General features: G+C 54.1%; 1 protein-coding gene across 1 annotated transcript in view; it reads right to left on the bottom strand.

Annotated features, from left to right (window-relative positions):
• The window catches only part of DNAH17 (dynein axonemal heavy chain 17), a 154,071-nt gene that overhangs the window by 97,180 nt on the left and 36,753 nt on the right, over positions 1-20,138 (bottom strand). The window contains exons 16-24 of the mRNA XM_032241495.1: positions 19,400-19,540; positions 15,535-15,678; positions 13,724-13,906; positions 8,798-9,052; positions 6,921-7,090; positions 6,043-6,265; positions 3,683-3,799; positions 3,479-3,565; positions 1,288-1,440 (exon numbers count right to left, since the gene is read on the bottom strand). Of these exons, the coding sequence (XP_032097386.1) occupies positions 1,288-1,440; positions 3,479-3,565; positions 3,683-3,799; positions 6,043-6,265; positions 6,921-7,090; positions 8,798-9,052; positions 13,724-13,906; positions 15,535-15,678; positions 19,400-19,540 (1,473 nt within the window). The remainder of the gene's footprint in view (positions 1-1,287; positions 1,441-3,478; positions 3,566-3,682; positions 3,800-6,042; positions 6,266-6,920; positions 7,091-8,797; positions 9,053-13,723; positions 13,907-15,534; positions 15,679-19,399; positions 19,541-20,138) is intronic.

The raw sequence follows: 20,138 nt of genomic DNA, 5'->3' as shown, positions 1-20,138 counted from the left end.
AAGAAGCCCCATGCTTGGAGTCCAGCCTCCCTTCACACACCGAGACTGGACCTGTCCTTGTCTTTCTGCCGCTTAGGAGACCACAAAGCAGCCTACAGAAATATGATCCAGACGGCCCTTGTTTGGCAGGCTCCCGAACTGCCTCCTCTTCTCCCTGCATGTCACCCCTCCACAACCTCCCCAAATTCCCATTTCCTCAGGGCTGTCTTAGCATCTGACCCAAACAAAAAGCCCGTTTGCTTCTCTAAAACGTTGTTAGTTCCTTCAGTTCTGCCACAATGGAGCAGCCCTGTTACTTTCAGCCTCTCCCTCTTACAACTGAAAAACCCTGGACACATCACGACAAACAAGACCGTGGAAGGCTGCTCGTGTACTGAGGAAATACTTAAGACAGTTGTAGTTAAAAGGGGCAGAGGTGAGGGCAAGGAGATCTACAGGGAAGTAAGGTGTCTACACTCAAAAGTGACAAAATGCTGCTATCAGTGACTGTCAAACAACCACTGAGAGAACTATATAAAGTGCTATGTTCAGAATCACTCTAAGTAAATCAATCAATGGGTCCTAAAAATGTTAAAAGAGTCAGAGGAACACAAAACAAGGGGAGCAAACAGAAGAGAAATCAGCAGACTCGGGCTCTAACGTGACAGTAATTATCTCAAATGCAAAATGGCCTAAATACACCAGTGAAAAGCCAGAGATTGGCAGAGTGGATGAAAAAACCGGTATCCAGCAACACGCCGTCCACAGGAAACTCGCTTCAAAGACAAACACGTAAGCAGGTTGAAAATTTTAAAAATGGAAAAATCTATCCGGACAAACACCAGCCAAAAACAATGAATAGGAAACACAGAAGCAGCTACATTAATAGAAGGTAAGGCCGACCGTAGAGCAAACGGCTGCCTCGACATCCTGGCTTGACGGAGGGTCGGGTGGGAGCTGGGGGCCACAGAGCAAGTTCTTAGAGACAAAAGGAACATGACATGACAGGAGAAAGGGCCAACCTAGAGGAAGGCAGTAATCCCAAATCTGTACAATAGAACAACGGAGCCCCAAAATACACGGAGCGAAAACCGATGGAGCTGCAAGGAGAAATAAACATCCAGAATCAAAGCTGGAGATGTCAACACCTCGCTCTCAGTAGTTTATGGAATTAGACAGAAAATTAGCAAGACCATGAAAGGACTGAACACGACAACGAACCAACGGGATCTAATCGACACGTATGAAACACTCCGCAGCTCCGTGCAGAACCCCGGGCCCCACCCGCGCGGTGTGCCCGGCGCTTACCATGACGATCATGTCCCAGAGCTCCTTCAGCAGGCGGACCTCCCGGTGGCAGGCCTTGAGCTGCTTGTAGTCTGGGACGGTGACCTCAAACAGGCTCCCAGACTTGGACAGCGCCTCCATGATGCCTTCCATGGCTGAGATGCTCTTTTGTTGCTAGGGGCGGCGAAGGGGCCGTCAGCAGGGCTGTTCACCCTCAGCGGTGCCCCACCCCACTCCCCAACATTCTGCCCGTCTCTCCAGTGTGCCTTCCCTGGTAAACCTTCTGGGAGGAGGTGTCAATACAATGGTATCCCACTGGGAGGGAGGACACAGTCCCCCCCACACACAGCCTCCTGGGTCCTGCCTACAGGGGTGGGTGGGTGAGCTCTACCCACTCCAGCATGGGGACTGTCTCCCAATGGGCATGGTACAAATGCCTCATTTCCTCCTGAGAGAGTTCCTGATTTCCCAGCATTTCTTCAACTTTCATATTATATTTTTATCTTCTTAAAAATGATTTGGCCGGGCGCGGTGGCTCACGCCTGTAATCCCAGTACTTTGGGAGGCTGAGGCAGGTGGATCATGAGGTCAAGAGATCGAGACCATCCTGGTCAACATGGTGAAACCCTGTCTCTACTAAAAATACAAAAAATCAGCTGGGCATGGTGGTGCATGCCTGTAATCCCAGCTACTCAGGAGGCTGAGGCAGGAGAATTGCCTGAACCCAGGAGGCGGAGGTTGCGGTGAGCCGAGATCTCGCCATTGCACTCCAGCCTGGGTAACAAGAGTGAAACTCCGTCTCATAAAAAAGAAAAAAAAAAAAAATGATTTAAGGCTGGGTGCGGTGGCTCACTCCCGTAATCCCAGCACTTTGGGAGGCCGAGGCGGGAGGATCACCTGAGGTCAGGAGATCAAGACCGGCCTGGCTAACACGGTGAAACCCCATCTCTACTAAAAATACAGAAAATTAGCCGGGCGTGGTGGCACGTGCCTATAATCCCAGCTACCCTGGAAGCTGAGGCAGGAGAATCACTTGAACCCGGGAAGCGGAGGTTGCAGTGAGCCGATATGCCACTGTACTCCAGCCTGGATGACAGAGCAAGACTCTGTCTCAAAAAAAAAGATGTAAGTAATGCTTTAAAAGTGAGATAATTCAGATAAGCAAAGAGGAAAACACCCCAATGTCCTCACAAGTCCCAGGACTAAGAGTTGGCCACCTGGTGTTAGTGGATGTGTTTGTCACACATAACGGGCAGGCTGTGGCCAAGGCGGGCTCAGAGTGCACGCACACACACAGACACGCAGGGACCCCCGCTCCGCTTACCAGCTGGAGCTCCACAGCCCCCCTCAGATGGGCATAGGGCACTCCTCACCCTAAATCTTTCCAGAAAACCCAGCCCGGGACCCTAGGGAGAGAACAGCTGCATCAACAATGCGGCTTCAGGGAGGGTCGAATGGGAGCTAGAGGCTACAGAGCAGGAGCTCAGGGAGGGGAGGAGTGGGGTGACCCTAAGGACCCCGGGGTTCACATCCGCTCGAGCCTGTGAGGCTGAGGTGCAGGCGGGCCAGCCCAGCAGTACCTGGGCACCATACTGGGAGCAAAGAGTCACTGGCAAGGGTCCCACTGGGCCCCAAGAAGCCTCCCTGCGCCCTGTGTGCCCCACACGCTCCTGCCCAAGAGGGCCTTTTGGGTCTGAGCTTGAGTGGGCTGCCAGGTCCAGGGCTGTGTGAACTTGTGCACTGGACGTTGACCATGAACTTGGACAGTGGGAACAGAGTGGGAACACGAGTGGAGCATGGCTGCTGTGGGATGTGGCGGGCCAGGAGAGGCAGGAGTCAGGGAGGGACGGCAGGTGAGTGCTGTGCCCGGGTGACAGGAAACCGCTGAATGTGAACAGAGGGGGATGAGGGGGTGGAGTCCGGCTAAGGGACTCTGGGTCACACAGCTGTGGGCCTGGAGCCATGCTCTGAGCAGCGAGACACAGAGGGGCACCCCAGGGTCTGGGGGCTGCTGGGTTTGCCTGTTCACATACACACACACAGGCGCACACACACACACATGCTCACACATATATGCCCATGCATACACGTAAGAGCACGCACGCACGCCCCCAAGGTCAGTCCCACGGAGGCCATATTTCTAGACTTAAAGAATAACAACTTGACAAAAGAAAGCAGTGAGGTTCCTGATCTCACCCTCCTGCAAATGTACCTTATTCAGGGACTTGTAGGGGTCAGGGTCGCTGAAGGAGAACGGGGCCTGGTGTCTGAACTTCTCCCTGAACTCATGCTGCTTGAGCTGCGAGAGGAGAGAGCAGGGTACAGGGGGTCACCGAGCGGTCACCTGCCTCACAGGGCCCCACACTGCCCCACGCTGCTCCCCAGAACACTGGCCGCCCTGCCCTGGGAACCATACCTCGAACTGCTGGCATTTCCGCCGCAGGATGCTGACCTCGTTGGCCTGGAGCGGGGCCACGTTCTGCTTCACCTGGATGGCCAGCTTCTTGGTGTTTGTCCAGTGCTCCGGCAGCTCCTGCAGGAGGCAAAGGCGGGGGAGGGCTCCTTGCTCTTTTCTTTTCTTAAAGCTTCTGTTGTGAAATAATCAGAGACTCGTGGGAAGCTGCGAAAATGGCGCAGGGGCCGGCGCGGTGGCTCACACCTGCCATCCCAGCACTTTGGGAGGCTGAGGTGGAAGGATCAAGTGATCCAGCCTGGGCAACCAAGCGAGACCCCCTGTCTCCACAAAAGATACAACAAAATTTTAGCTGGGTGTGATGGCATGGGCCTGTAGTCCCTGTTACTCAGGCGGCTGAGCTGGGATGATCACTTGAACTCGGGAGGCAGAGGCTGCAGTGAGCCGAGATTGTACCACTGCACTCCAGCCTGGGTGACAGAGGGGTCCCTGTCTCAAAAAAGAAACAAAAACAAAAACCAGCCTCCTTGAGGGTGGCCCAGGACGTCGACATTGGTGTCTCTGTTAACTAGACCAGAGAGCACTCTCGCCTTTCATCATGTTTTTAAACCTGAATCCGTTTGTATTTGTGTGTGTGTGTGTGTGTATGTGTGAGTGTGTGTGTGTGTGAGTGTATGTGTGAGTGTGTGTGTGTATGTGTGAGTGTGTATGTGTGAGTGTGTGTGTGTGTGTGTGTGTGTATGTGTGAGAGTGTGTGTGTGGGGGGGGTCCCATGCAATTTCATCCCACATACAGATTTGCGCAAACACCACCATAATCAAGATACAGACTGTCCGTTGCAACAGAGGAATTCCCTTTCTGTCCCTCCAGCACACGCCTGCCCCCGGGCACTGCTAAGCTCTTCTCCAGTTCTAGAGAATGGCTGCAATGAGCAGGTGAATTTTTTTATTTCCCAGGTTCTCCACACTTGGGTAAACATTTTAATTATAACATTTTAATTATTATTTATTCATTTTTGAGACAGAGTCTCACTCTATGGCCAAGGCTGGAGTGCAGTGGCATGATCTTGGCTCACTGCAACCTCTGCCTTCTGGGGTCAGCCTCTCGAGTGGCTGGGATTACAGGCTCCCGCCACCGTGCCCAGCTGATTTTTTAATTTTTAGTAGAGATAGGATTTCGCCATGTTGCCCAGGCTGGTCTCAAACTCCGAGCCTCAAGTGATCCACCTGCTTCGACCTCCCAAAGTGATGAAATTATAGGCATGAGCCACCACACCAAGCCATAAAATATTTTAAAGAAAAAAAAAATCCCAGCCCATGCACTTTTTGCCGACAGCAGAGGCTTCTCTACTTCTTCTGTGATTGCTGGCCCCAGCCGTCTGTCTGCATTTTCACCACCCCAGTTGCCCCGTGTGTGGCCTGGAGCACCTTGGGGTGGGATGCCCGGGAGCCTGCTCAGTCCTTTTTTTTTTCTTATGACACTGGCTCTGTCACCCAGGCTGGAGTTCAGTGGTGCAGCCTTCACCTCCTGGGCTCAATCTGACCTCCCGCCTCCCGAGTGGCCGGGACTGCAGCTGTGCGCCACCACGCCAGCTAACTTAATTTTTTTGTAGAGACAGGGTTTCCCTGTGTGGCCCAGGCTGGCGCCCTTCCCCTCGTCACCCCCAGGGTTGTGGGGTCTTGGGCACTGGCTGGAGTCAGTGCAGACAGACAGTGGAGTGGGCCCTGTCTGTGGCTGGACTCAGAGAAGGGGAGAGGGAGGGAGGAGGGGTGGACGGGCTGCGGGGAGATGAAAACTCCAGGCCAGACTCCAGAGAGGAGGAAGCGGCGTCTCCTCGGTGGCCGCAGCTAGAGGTGGCTGGGCGGCAGCTGTGGGGCACACCCGCTCCATCCTTCCACCCTCGCCCAGCCTGCACACCCACCTCCATGCTGATGGCTGAGGTCCTTTGAATTCACTGTCAAGCACAGTACAATCGCGGCTGCCAGCCCCTCCCCTTCAGCTGCCTAATCCCTCCCCAGGGTCCCTCTGACCTTGTTTTCTCTCCATCATCCTGGCACCCAGCTCCACCGGGCACTCAGGAAGCAATGTGGGACATGCAGGCATTCTTAATCCAACAAAACCCTGATGGAATGGAGGGGGCACTGGAGGCGGTCCAGGTCTCCTGTCCCCCGGAAGCCTCTGCCCTGCACCTCCCTGTTCCATGGGGATCAGGGGTCCAGTGGGGTTCTAGCCTGCAGCATCCCGTGGTTGTGTGTGATGGGCTGGTTTCTATGGTTACAGCCGGCCTGGCTCTTCCTCTGACTGTGCCTCCTGCAGCCTCCTCCCTGCTCACCTGGACGCAGCCACGCCCACCCACCTCATACCTGCAGCTTCAGGTGGATCTCCTCCGGCATCTCCTCCCCGTAGGTCTTGAGCAGCTCGATGGTTTGCTTCAGGGGCTCAAACATGTTGTCGGTGGCCGCCTGCCTCTCCTTGACCTTCATCAGGTGCCCCATCACCTCCACCAGGCCGTCATAGTCCCCCTCCTTGAGGGGCTTGGTCAGGCCCATTCTGGCGCCTTTCATGAAGGCTTCGAGGTCAGCCAGGCTAAGGGACAAGGGAACCATGTGTGATGGGACCAGTCCCCCTTGGGCCCACCCTTGATAGTACAGGGAAGCCCATCAGAGGGGGACGACCGCAGTGAGGGCAGCTGGCTGTCACCAAAGGGCCCAGCTGGGGAGGGAGCACCCCTGCCCACCTTGGACGCCTCCAGCTCACTCAGCCCCTGCCTGGACATCACCCCGAGCCTCGGCAGCTTAGCTAAAGCTCATCCTCGAGTCGCAGGCTAAGGCCACATCCCAGGGAAGCCTTCACTGGCCTCCCAGATGGAATTCAACCAGGGAACGCTCTCCCCTGGCACCGTGCCCATCATGGCCCTGACAGCCGCCTGTGACTCCACAGGTGCCCATCTGCTTCTTCCGCACCAGCCTTCCCTGCCAGACTCCAGGTTTCCTCAGCATCCAGTGCTGGGCAGAGCAGGTGCTCGGTACACCAGGGTGGAGGAAGGATAGAGAGTTTGCTTGCAGCCCGGTGACCCCTTTCTGCTCGTGCTGGGTGCGGCACTTGGCCTTGGAGCCGGGCCTCCACCCCCATGCTGCCCCAGAGGAGGCACCTGACAAATGCCACCAACTCAAGTTGGGGGGCCATTCCCCAATGCTGTGTGCATGCCCTGGGCTCCCCGAGGACACGGCTGGGCACCCACCTGTTGGTGACGTGGTCGCTGAGGTGCCGCTTGAACATGAAGCTCCAGCGGCGGATGGTGCTGAGCAGGGCCTGCTTGAAGGGGCGGCAGTCACACTGCAGCCAGCCGTGGAACACCTTGGTGTTCTCGCACTTGGACACCTCCTCATACAGCTTCTCGTAGGAGTCGATCTGGAAAACATGGCCACCGGCGGCCTGTCATGGCCTGCAAGCCTGTGGGGGCACCGGCGCAGGGCCTCCATCCAGGGCTGCCCGCACTGCACCTGCCAGCCACTGTGGGGCGGCGGTCAGCAAAGGGCAGTGCTGGGCACACGGGAGCCTCATTCCAATCTATTGTTCCTTCTCCAGCACCTTCAGGGTTCCTTCCAGCGCAGAGTCTAGGCCCAGAAGGTGCCAGTCCACCAGAAAGGGGCAGAATGGGTCATGGCAGCAGAACTTCTGAAGCTGGGTAGGACAGAAGCTTCCAGACGTGAACCCGGTCACAGGCTCCTAAAGGGCACCCTTAACTCATCCTTCTTGGTGCTGATTTGTGACCAGGGGCCTCCAACTCCTCCCACTGCCCCAATCCTGTGCTGCAGAATGCACCCAGGTGTGGGTCACCCGTGCCCACGGGGCCCTCTTTCTCACGGCGCGTTGGGAACAGGGCTACAGGTGCGTGCATCAGCGACGCCTTCTTGTTTCCTGCATTCTTTCTGCAGCTGCCTGGGGGTCCCTGTGGTCTAACGTGCACTTTAACTCCAGTGTTTCTTTGTTGATTTTCTGTCTAGATGATCTGCCTGATGCTGAAATCCCTAACGATTCATGTATTGGGGCCTCTGTCTCCTTTACATCTCCTACTGTTTGCTTTAGGTATCTGGGTGCTCCGGTGCTGGGTGCATAGATATTTAGAACTGTTAAATCCTCTCACTGAGATGATCCTTTTATCGCTAGCTAGTGACCTTCTTGCTCTCCTTTCACTGTTTTTGACGTGAAGTCTGTCTTATCGGGTGTAACTATAGCTATGCCTGCTTGCTCCGTGGATGTAACTATAGCTATGCCTGCTTGCTCCGTGGATGTAACTATAGCTATGCCTGCTTGCTCCGTTAGTGCAGAGTGCCTTTTTCTATCCCTTTGCATTCGATCTGTGTCCTTACAGGCGAAGTGCGTTTCTTGTAAGCAGCATATATTAGGGTCACCTAATTTTTTTTAATCCCTTCAGACAATCTGTATCTTTTAACGGGGGAACTGAATCTATTCACATTCGAGGCTGTTACTCGCAGATGTTATTTTCTGTGTTCTGGACGCTCTGACCTCTGGGACTTTGCCCCTGGACATCCGGCCCCTCCCAGGCCTAGCCAATTTCTAGACACAACCAAAGACCCACCTGGGAGCATGGTTTCATATGCAGATGAGCAAACCCAGAGCCCACGCCACCAACCGTCCCCTTGATCGGGCTCTCTTAGGGTTTTACCTTCTGGGGTGCTACCTGCCCACTCTAATCACCCCAAGGTCAGGTAGCAGACAGTCACTATAGCCTGGAGCCTGCTGAAATTATTCAAACTTGCCAACCCTAGGCCTGCAGACTCTGCCCATTCCTTCCCTGGAACCCACAATAAAGGCTCTTTGCTGCCCGCATTTCGCCCGGCTCCCTCTGCCTCCTGACCGACCGTGGCGCTCCCCATGCAGGCCTGTGTGGCATGCCGTGCCCCCTTCTCGGGAACTGTGAGTAAACGACTATCTTTCCAATGGCGGTCATCTCCTGATCTGTTTGCCTTGCCCTACCTGGTAACAACAGAACGTGCATCTTAAAACAATTCACCAAGTTTTAAAGCAAGCCTGGTGATCCTCTCCTGGAAGACTCTGGAAACTCGAAAGCCGGTGGGTGAGGTCTGCACGCACCTGCTCCTGGAACTGAGCCAGGGTGGGCGGTGTCTTGGGGATGGTATCATCTGTCCGGGTGTCCAAGTCCTCTGCAGTAGGCACACACCCATAGATCAGGAAATTCTTCATAAACTCCTGGAGATCATCCGTCCAGAGGTAGGAGTACCTCTCAAAGGAATCCTGGTACTCCTCGGCCTCTTTCATGGCACTGATGACCAGGTTGGATACCTCCTCCCTCATCTCTATGAGGTCTGCGATGTCTTCCAGGTCCATCTGAAAGGGGCAGGGGAGAAGCAAACAGGAGACAGGTTACATGGTTTGTAACTTGCCTGGTGTTGTCGTCTCGGCCTTGAGAAGTGGCTCTCTGTTGGCAAAAGTACGTTCACTCTCATCATGACCTGCTCCATTTCCAGCCTGGGCCAGGTCACCCGTCCTTAGGCAACCTGGTGCTCCCCTGCTCCTGGGAGGTCACCATACTTATGCCAAACTTAGTGCAGACACCCAAATGGCATAGCGCACTACAGCCCAGAATTCTTGGGCAATCCTCCTGCCTCAGCCTCCCAAGTAGCTGGGACTACAGGCACATGCCACTGTTTTGGCCCAGGCTCTCATGATGGGAAATAGAAAACTTTGCCAATTTGCAATGTTCTCCCATGGGAAGAGATGCCAAGTGTGGCGTTTGTCTGGGGAACCCCAAGATGACTCACACATCGATTCACTCATTAAACAGCTCGCCCTCACTGTGCGCCTACCTGGTAACAACAGACCCTAACCTGCATCTTAAAACAATTCACCCAAGTATTTTTTTTTTTTTGAGACACAGTCTCGCACTGTTGCCTAGGCTGGAGGGCAATGGTACGATCTCGGCTCACTGCAACCTCTGCCTCCCAGGTTTATGCAATTCTCCTGCCTCAGCCCCCCAAGTAGCTGGGATTACAGGTGGACACCACCATACCCGGCTAATTATTTGTATTTTTAGTAGAGACAGGATTTCACTATGTTGGCCAGACTGGTATTGAACTTCTGACCTCTTGATCCACCCACATTGGCCTCCCAAAGTGCTGGGATCACAGGCATGAGCCACGGTGCCCAGCTTCACCCAAGTTTTAAAGCAAGCCTGGTGATCCTCTCCCTCGAGGACTCCAGAACCGAGGAGGCTGGTGGGTGAGGTCTGCACGCACCTGCTGCCGGAACTGAGCCAGGGTGGGTGGTAGATACTGGGGACACAGACGGGAAGTGTATAGCCCAGGAATGGGTTGCAACATTCATCAAAGAATCACAGAAACAAAGCATCTCCACTCTGCCCCTTGCTTCCGGTGAAATGGGGAGCAGGTCAGGGACCAGCCCTGGGGAAATGGCCGTTAGTTCGAGAGGTGATGCTTGGATAGATAAACAGCAGGAGACGCGGCTTTCCTGGCAACAGCAAAGCCCGTGCAAAGACCATGTGGTGGGAGCAGACAGCATGCTGGGGAAACTCAAAGAAGTCTACCGCTGAGCGCACCGGAGGCCTGTGCTAGTCAGAACCTTTTTAGTTGCAAGCAACGGGAAACCCAACCTCAACTGGTGTCAGCAAAAAGAGAACTCACTGACTTATATACAGGGCTGGGGACTCCCAAGGGTGGGTGGGTGGGTGTGTGTGTGTGTGTGTTAATCACATCTTTAGTGCCTGTATCTTAGGAAATTTTGACTTTTTTTTTTCTTTTTTTTTTAAGACGGAATCTCTCTCTGTTTCCCAGGCTGGAGTGCAGTGGCACGATCTCAGCTCCCTGCATTCTCTGCCTCCCGGGTTCAAGCAATTCTCCTGCCTAAGCCTCCCACCACCATGCCTGGCTAAATTTTTGCATTTTTAGTAGAGGTGGGGATTCACCATGTTGGCCAGGCTAGTCTCGAACTCCTGACCTCAGGTGATCCACCCGCCTCAGCCTCCCAAAGTGCTGGGATTACAGGCATGAGCCACTGCGCCCAGCCCAATTTTGACATCTTAAACTAAAACCTTACTGGCCAGGGGGAGCTGCCTTTCCCAGGACGAGGCAATTCTTTGAGATAGCAAAGGGCTCAGCTGGGACATGCCTTCCATGTGCAAACCAGCCAACCTCCAACCACTCCCTTACCAAACTCACATCAAGCCAGTATTCCCCCTGCCCTACATCATCCAGGGTCAGGTACCAGACACCTGGAGACGGCCCCTGTAGCCCGGAGCCCACATCACAGCTGCAGAGAGGTCCCATAGGGGCCTGGACATGCATGGGATGTCTGCACAGGGACCGCGTTGTAAGGGGCAGGACGAGGAAACAGTGTAATTGAGGAGGTGAAGTCAGTGGGGCTGGGATAGAATGGGAGGGAGCATTGGGAGGGTTGGCCCTAGGGCTGCGGCCAGGCCATCCTGCATGTAAGTTGTGGATGAAAAGAAGCCAAAGAGGGGCCAGGCGCGGTGGCTCACGCCTGCAATCCCAGCACTTTGGGAGGCCGAGGCGGGTGGATCATGAGGTCAGGAGATCGAGACCAGCCTTGCCAACATGGTGAAACCCCATCTCTATTAAAAATACAAAAATTAGCCAGGCATGGTGGCGGGAATCTTAATCCCAGCTACTCAGGAGGCCGAGGCAGAAGAATCACTTGAACTCAGGAGGCAGAGGTTGCAGTGAGCTGAGATCATGCCACTGCACTCCAGTCTGGGTGACAGAGCAAGATTCCGATTCAAAAAAAAAAGAAGCCACAGGTGAGAGAAGCTGGAAGCTCCACATGCCTGCAGGAAAGCGTCTGGTGTGTGGGTTGGAATTCAGCTGTGGGCTCGCCGGTGCCCGGCATGCAGCTCTTGTCCTTCCTCATGGCCTCTTTCTGCTCAGGGTAGAAAGTGCACTTGGCTCAGAGGGCAGGCAGGTACTGCCGGATTTCAATGTGGTCACTTCCGGGTGTCCGCCTGCTCCGGCCGAGACTGTCCGCTGCCCTCCCTTGCATTTCCCCAGGTGGGGTCCAAGTTCCGGCTGGGCTGGGCTGGGGGCAGTCTGGCATGCTAGGAGCAGGCAGGGCCCGCTGTCTGGGTGCTTTGTGCCTTGCTGGTCTCCCCTGTGGGCATCCCAGCTCTCTAGATCCCCATGGTTTAAACGGGCAGCCTGGGGCCCACATTCTGTCTCCTCCTTGTCCTGACCCCAACTCCTCTGGGTTAGCCACCCCGGTGCTCATGAGAAGTATCCCTTGGGTACTGTTTGCCACCAAGTTAGGGTCCTTGGGTCTCTGGGAAGTGGCCTGGGGCCAGCAGTCTAGATGAGTGACCCTCTCACCTTCCACAGCTTGGCACCAGGTGAGACTCTGCTAGGCCAGCAGCCTTTTGAAGGACCCTTCTCCCAGGCAACAGGCCTTTCAGCTCTGGAATGTTCTGCCTGAGCGTCCCAGGGTGTCTGCAAGACTGCCCGAGTGTATGTGCTGGCAGAACCCAGGGGTGGGGCAGCTCTGTCTGCAGCAACTGTGGGTGCCTGAGAGCAGCCTGCTTTAGGGACAGAGGGAGGGGCACACCCAGGACACGCCGATTCCGAGGACACGTGCTAACCTAGCATCTGCATAACTGGGGCAAATTCTATTCTCAACTCCGGAACAGCTTGCCACCTGCACTTGGGCCTGAAATCACAGCCATCCTCTCCGCATGGAAACCTCCCTCTGCCCTCCAAGGATCCACTCACATGCCCACCTTGTCCTTGACCTTCTCAGGTCATTAGCAGTTCCCCCGAGTCCTCACTTCACCTCAGTACACACGTGCCTCCCCCACACACATGCAGATATGCACACGGGCACACATACATCCACACACATGCACACACACACACATCCCTCCCTCCTGGACAGGGCAGCTCATCTCGCTGTAAATATTTGTTTTACAATTCAAACAACGCAGAAATGCATGAGAGAAAAGCCACATCCCTCTCCCCTCCCTGCTTCCTCCCATCCTGGTAAGCGCTCACCCAGATTTTTGCTTGTTTGAACAAATCAAACCATATTCTAAACATTGTTCTGTAACTTGATAAATGTCTAATAACCTGCCACGATACCTTTCCACCCCTGGCTCTGTGACAACTCACAGAATCTGTGTTTGGACCAGCAGTGATCAAGCCACTCCCCTCTTTGACAAACATTTAGGTCATCTAGTTCTTTCTGATTTTTGTTTTACTGCTACGCAAATAGATGCTCCGGCAAACACCCCACTGCCAACCTCCCTTAAGCGGGGAGCTAAATTTCCCGTGAGTTTTGCCCTTCCCACCCCAGAGCCTGGCTGGGCTCTCCACGTGTCTTGTTTGATGCATTTAGAATAGATGAACTTGGAAGGCAGTGGAAGGCCTGTGTGTCAAACTGCCTGAGTACTGGGAGAATCACAGTGTTTACATTACAAGACTGAGGCTAGGCGCAGTGGCTCACACCTGTAATCCCAGCACTTTGGGAAGCCAAGGCAGGCGGATCGCCTGAGCTCAGAAATTTAAGACCATCCTGGGCAACATGGCAAAACCCCAGCTCTTCAAAAAATACAAAAATTAGCTGGGCTTGGTGATGCATGCTTGTAATCCCAGCTACTTCGGGGGCTGAGGCGGGAGGATCAGTTGAGCCTGGGAGGCGGAGGCTGCAGTGAGCCGAGATTGTTCCACTGCATGCCAGCCTGGGTGACAGAGTGAGACAGGACTCAGTGAACTGCCAGGAAGTTGGGCAAGGTTACCCTCTTGGGGTCATGTCGGGGGTTGGAGAAATGATGAAGGAATGAAATCCAGGCAGGCTGCCAGAGGAGAAGCCGCTTTGAGAAGAACAGAGGTGTGCGTCGGGGGAGAAGCAGCCACATAGTCCTGGAGGTCGCACCATGTCATTTAAAAGGCAAACAGCCAGGCCTTGCAGAGTCAGGGAGGCAACACCAAATGCGGAGGGCGATGGATGGCCCCGAGCAGGGCCGGGAGCAGCAGGACTGACCTTGTAGTTCATCTTGCCCTTGGCCAGCCGGGGGATGAACCTGGCTACGTTGTAGATGTCGTTGACCAGGCCTTCGATCAGCGCCAGGAGGCCGCGCTCTGAGCCCACCTCCAGCGACGGGCTGAAGGCCAGCCCATCCTCGTCCAGCTCCATGCGGATCTCAAACAGGGGAGCGATGCTGTCCTGAAACGGGGAGGGGTTGGCAGCGGTCCACACTTCTGTCCTCCATCGGAGGATTCTCAGTGCCCTGATCGTCCACTCCACACTGTCAAGGTACCACTGCCTTCCATTGGCCTGGGCAGCTTCTGAGAGCTCACGTCTCAGGGCCCCCGACTTGAGCAATCACTACGGAGGCAAAGGCACAGCCACAGGCCAAAAGCAGGCAGGGGCAGGTCGGGGGAAGGGGGACAGGATCAGGTAGAGCTAAGAACTTGGCTCAAAGCCTGCACCTGCTACTTGCTGGCTGTGAGGCCCTTGAGGAGTCATTTAACTCTCAGTTTCCCCAAATATATAAAATGAGGCTAAACGTTTTATGTATTTGGGAACATTGTTTCCATCCTCTGGGCTACTGCCTGGACTACGTGAATCACTCACACACAAAGCCTGAACTGCAGGGGCTAGACAAGCCTCCATGTCCCTCTCCTTGGGAGTTCCCACTTACAGAGCGCTCGGCCGCACTCCCCTGTGCTCTGGAGGCCCCTGGTGAGACTGCAGGGCTGTGGGTACAGGTCTGGTTTAAAGGGATGGGATTGAGGTCAACGCTGGTGCTCTTCCTGCCTAACCAATGATTCTCAAAATGTGGGCCAGGACCCACCAGGCTGCGAGATCACACTGTGGCCACTGAGCTGCCCTCACACGAGTCCCCATGGGACCTGTGGGTGGTGGCCTTTCAAGTCCCCCAGTTTCTCTACGAGCAGGAGGGGGCTGTATCAGTATCTGAGTGAGGTGCTCATTGGGATGAACGGTCAATTGTCATGGACTTGGGTGACCAGACTTTTCTAAGGACTCAGGCTGGCTCCTGCCCGCAGGCTACTCACAAGTAGGAGGACTCCCTTGAACTCCTTGAGAAGGGCACTGTTACCAGGGCATCCTCACGGCTTCCACTGAGACACTCTCACTGGGGCAGTTGTAGTGATGGCGACTTTCATCATCTGAATTTTGGGTCTGTTACTAGTTACCAGCCGGAGACCCGTGTACCAGGCTCAAACACCACCCGCCCCCCATGGCCTGTACGAGGGCACACCACTGCCACGTGCCTTTGCTGTTGGTGGCCTGGGGGAGCCTTTGATAGTGGCCTCCTGGCAGTACTCAAAATCATTTGGAAACTGTCACAACACAGAAGCAGCGGGTAGGAAAGGGGCCACTGCCATGGAGAACACTGGGATTAACCAGCACTACCCCTTCGCTGACCGGCTTCCCTTCTACTCAGCCCTATAGGATTGAGTAGGTTAGTGGCTACTGTTGCTGATGGAAGACCCTCCCCCCAATCCACACGAGTAGCAGACAGTGGTGCCCACCTTCCCTCACGCGGCAGTGAGGTAGGACCACCCTCTTAGGTCTCCTGAGGCTTTCTGCAGCCAATGTATATTGCAGTAGATTTAAGGTGACCCATGGTCCTGAGCACCTGGGACTGAGGGGGTTCTGGGATGTGGGAATTTCAGGTTTAAAACCAGGTCAAGAGGATCACCTAAGTTATATTTTAATAAGTGCTTATCTATAAAAATGATAGTTCTTTCATCGGGAAATTAGAAGCTGTAGATTCTAACATATGAGAATACATATACATATATTACCTTATGTTCATAACTTACATCTATAACCATGTTGTCCATCAGGAAATTCAGCGATTTGCGAATGAACTGGTCAAATTCATCCAGGACCATGTCGTCAATGTAATTGACGTAATCCTTCCAGGGCAGGCTCGAGGTGTCCGCCCTGAACAGTTCCGCGTTTTCCTGCAAACACAAGCGCACAGCTGGCCCTCGCTTCACCGGGTGTCTGCTCTTGGATCTCGCTGTTCAGTGACTCTCTGGACCATCCATCCATGTTCATACCCAGACACACGGGGCTGTTCGAGCTTCCTGCGGGTGCAGGGCTCGTCCTGTGCTAACCTACCCTGTGTTAGCCTGACAGACTCCATCTTGCTGAGAGCCAGACAGACTCTATCTTGACCTCCGCCTCACCCCTCCCGCCGTTTCTCCCTTGAGTGCATACCTGGGTCATGCTGCACTTATAACTACAGAAACACATAACCTTTGCAACCACAGCCTGCTTGGCAAGCCCACTTGTTTGTGAATAGCCCCCTTGATTGATTGTATGACAAGTATTGAATAGCCCCTTGGTAACCAGCAATCATGGGGACTGCTTGTGTACACCCTCCTTAGTAATCAACAATCATGGGAACTTCCTGCCTCCTAGTGACCAGCCTCCTTATCTAACTTGCTTGCTCTGCTTCTGTATCTGCTTCAGCGAGGCTCCCCCTCCCCTTTCTTAAGCAAGGTACAAAAAAGAATCAAGCCCATTCCTCAGGGCTGAGAGAATTTTGAGTGTTAGCCATCTCTCAGTCGCTGGCAATAAAGGACTCATGATTGGAACTCAGAATGTGGCGCTTTCCTTACAACTTGCTCGGATATACCAGTCCCACGCCGGGCTTTGCACGGGTATACCAGTCCCACGCCGGGCTTTGCTTGGATATACCAGTTCTACGCCAAAAGGAATCCTCCATCTCTGGTTGGGTTCCCTCTAGCAACCCATTATTTATGTCCACCATGGTGCAGAGGGCCACTCAGAATTATTTTATCTGTTTTTGATTTGTCTTTGGTCTGCATGCCCTTTCGATGCCCAAATTCATGAAAACAAAGATTGACCATCCTCTCCACCACTGTGCCCCCACAACTCAGCAGCATGCCTGGCACAGAGCAGGCGCTGGTAGGTGGGTGAGTGGTTGTACGGCTGGATAAGTGGGTTCGGTGGGTGGATGAACTGATGAGTGGGATGGATGGATAGATGGATGAATGGGGCTGCTAGATGTGTGAGTAGATGGACGGATGGATGGGTGGGTGGGTGGATGAATGAGTGGGTGGATGAATGGGTGGGTGGGTTGACGGATGGGTGAAGGGGTGGGTGGGTGGGTGCATAGATGGGTGGATGGGTGGGTGAATGAGTGGATGGATGTATGGGTGGGTGGATGAATGGGTGGGTGGGTAGGGTGGATGTATGCGTGGGTGAGTTGGATATATGGGTGGTGCGGTGGATGTATGGGTGGTGCGGTGGATGTATGGGTGGGTGGGGTGGATGTATGGGTGGGTGGGGTCGATGTATGAGTGGGGTAGGTGGATGGACAGATGAATGGGGTGGGTAGATGTGTGAGTGGGTAGATGGCTGACTGGTTGGCTGGCTGGCTGGGTGGATGAATCTCTAGGATACTAAGTGCTACAGGGAAACTCAGAGATTAATTCCACTTAGTCTATACCTTCAGGCAGGTCTATTCTAATAAGGGAGAGAAGACTTGGGCTCAAATAACTTCAGTGTAAGATAAAAAGAAATGGCTACACTGACTGTCATGGGAGTAAACCTATGCGGTGACAGAGTCGTGCACAAGCGGCAACACCATCTCATGACAGCTGGGGAACAGGAGAGGCTCCTCACAGGCCTCTGCCCCTCTTAGGCTCCTGTCCCTGATGCTTGGCTGCAGCCTCGGCCCAGTCCTGCCTCCACGCCTGCCCACACACTGTGCGCCCATCCTCTGAACCTTTCCTGACCCTAAGTCAAATCGCTCTCCTGTGCTGTCTCCAAGCCTTCTGAGAGTATCAGCAAGCTAATCAGGTCACTCTTCAGTCAGTTCACTCTTCCAAGCAACATGTTTGCAGGTTAGCATTTTCATTTAGAGAGAACTTCTGGCACCATGGCAGGGAGGGGAAGAATGGGAACTGGGAATGAGGCAAACCAGATTCTGGTTCAGTCAAGTCACTTCCTGAAGTGATGACCTTTATAGCAATACGTGACAAGAGAAGAGCCAATAATAGCCCATCCCCAGGTGGGGCCTGCTGGTCTGTCTGGATGGGATGACTCATCATTCAAGGCCACACCACTGATTTGCACCATGCACTGAAAACCCCCAAAAACAACTGCCCTGAATTTTTTTTTTTTTTTTGAGATGGAGTTTTGTTCTTGTTGCCCAGGTTGGAGTGCAATGGTGTGATCTCAGCTCACCGCAACCTCTGTCTCCCAGTTTCAAGCAATTCTCCTGCCTCAGCCTCGCAAGTAGCTGAGATTACAAGTATGCACCACCATGCCCAGCTAATTTTTTTTTTTTTTTGTAGTGTTGTTGAGATGACTTCTCTCTCTTGTCACCCAGGCTAGAGTACAATGGTGTAATCTTGGTTCACTGCAACCTCTGTCTCCCAGGTTCAAGTGATTCTCCTGCCTCAGCCTCCTGAGTAGCTGAGATTACAGGTGCCCACCACTATGCCCAGCTAATTTTTATATTTTTAGTAGAGACAGGCTTTCACCACATTGCCAGGCTGGTCTCAAACTCCTGACCTCAAGTGATCCACCCACTTGGCCTCCCAAAGTGGTGGGACTACTGACGTGAGCCACGACGCCTGGCCATATTTTGAGCTCAAGGGAGAGTAGTCTCTTTTGCAGGTGAATGCAAAGCTCCACCTTTCACAGTCTCCCCAGAGATAAACTAAAATGCAAGTTGGATGAAATGACTGCCAAGCGAGGAGGGCATGAAAACCCCGGCCATGTCAGGACGCCAGACGGAGCACCCAGGAATGTCAGTCTACTGTTCTGCACTCCCCCACTCAACGTGCAAACAACGAGGGCTCCCAAGACGCTGGCAGGGACACACAGTCATGGGCTGTTGGGACTATGGACAAGAAGGACCAGCCGGCATCCTAGGTAGCAAAGCAGGCATGCGTTATCACATTCTACCCATTCACATGTGCTGGTTGTGACACACCCTGTGCACATTCGTACGGTCCTCGCTCTTCCCATGTTACCGTTCCCTGCCCACACCCGTGCATGGGAAATCCACAGTGCCTGCCCTCAGCAGCTCATCCCGGGAAGACAAGATCTGCTGACCAAGTATGAAAACGTCACTGGCCCACACCCACGGCGTGCAGGGTGAGGGCTCAGGTGCCCTTAGCATAGAGTAGGGCAGGCCCGTCACAAAGGAACCAGGCTTGGAAGTTTACAGGGTGGTGTGCTACTTAAAGATAAGCCTTGCTTGGATTAAAAACCATAGACTTTTTATTTGAGACAGAGTCTCGCTCTTTCACCCAGGCTGGGGTGCGGTGGCGCGATCGTGGTTCACCGCAACCTCCCCCCTCCCAGGGTCAAGCGTTTCTCCTGCCTCAGATTCCCGAGTAACTGGGACGTCGGGCACGTGCCACCACACCTGGCTAATTTTTGTAATTTTAGTAGAGACGGGGTTTTACTATGTTGGCCAGGCTGGTCTAGAACTCCTGGCCTCAGGTGATTGCCGGACTCGGCCTCCCAGAGTGCTGGGATTACAGGCGAGAGCCACTGCGCCCGGCCAGATCACAGGCTTCGGTGACCACTGAAGATGTGTCACCCGTCATTTTTATGAAATCTCCAGCTCTGCCTTGACTCTCCCCTCCCAGCTAAAAGCGAGTGGGCTCTCAGGAAACCTCCCAGGCATTTCCTTACCGCGACCATGGCTTGGATCTTCACGCCGGCGTCCTTCACTGCTGTGTAGCGCTTGCTGAGGTTGGCCATTCTTCCATCCAGGTCTAACAGGGCCTCTTTCTTATTGTCCTTTCTTTCAAACAGCAGGTTGGCCGACCAGTCCTGGGAGGAAAGCACGGGGGAAAAGCTCTGGAGAAACCGCTTCCGGCCGCACTTTTCCACCGCGTGCTCTTTGGTGTGAGTTTCCTCATCCCGGCCTGATCTTGGACTGGAGCCTAGTTCCCCATGACCTGTGCCCACTAGGGGCCACTGAGGACCTGTGCCTAACTGTTGGCCAGACAGCCTTAAATAATTTAGCTCAAAACCAAAACTGGGGCCTAGGGGAACCACAGGGAGACCATTGAGATGTCTCACTCAACCGGGCCAGAACGGGGTCACTCTCGGGAAAAGAGCATCTAATTCTCTCATTGGGGTACAGAAGGACCTGAGGGTCGAGGGATGTGTGGGCAGTGCTGGGTGGATCGTCCATAGCTGCAAATGGAGAGCCAGATGGGAGCGAGTCCCCTTTGTGGGGGCCGCTGACCTACCGACAGGGAGGGGAAAGGGTGGCGAGTGGGGTCCTGACCCTGGCTCCTCTGTGAGTGGGAGTTCTGCCACAAGGGTGCTGGCCACCTGTGACGATGATCTGGATTTTCCTCTCTAATCCAACATTAGATTTTCCTTTCCTGCACATTTCCATCAAAGTGATGCATCTATGGTA

The sequence above is a fragment of the Sapajus apella genome, unplaced genomic scaffold (genome assembly GCF_009761245.1).
Source record: "Sapajus apella isolate SASKATOON/1434 unplaced genomic scaffold, GSC_monkey_1.0 scaffold48, whole genome shotgun sequence".
Lineage (NCBI taxonomy): Eukaryota > Metazoa > Chordata > Mammalia > Primates > Cebidae > Sapajus > Sapajus apella.
The sequence above is the reverse complement of the archived record's forward strand: the minus strand, read 5'-3'. Positions and strand labels throughout refer to the sequence as shown.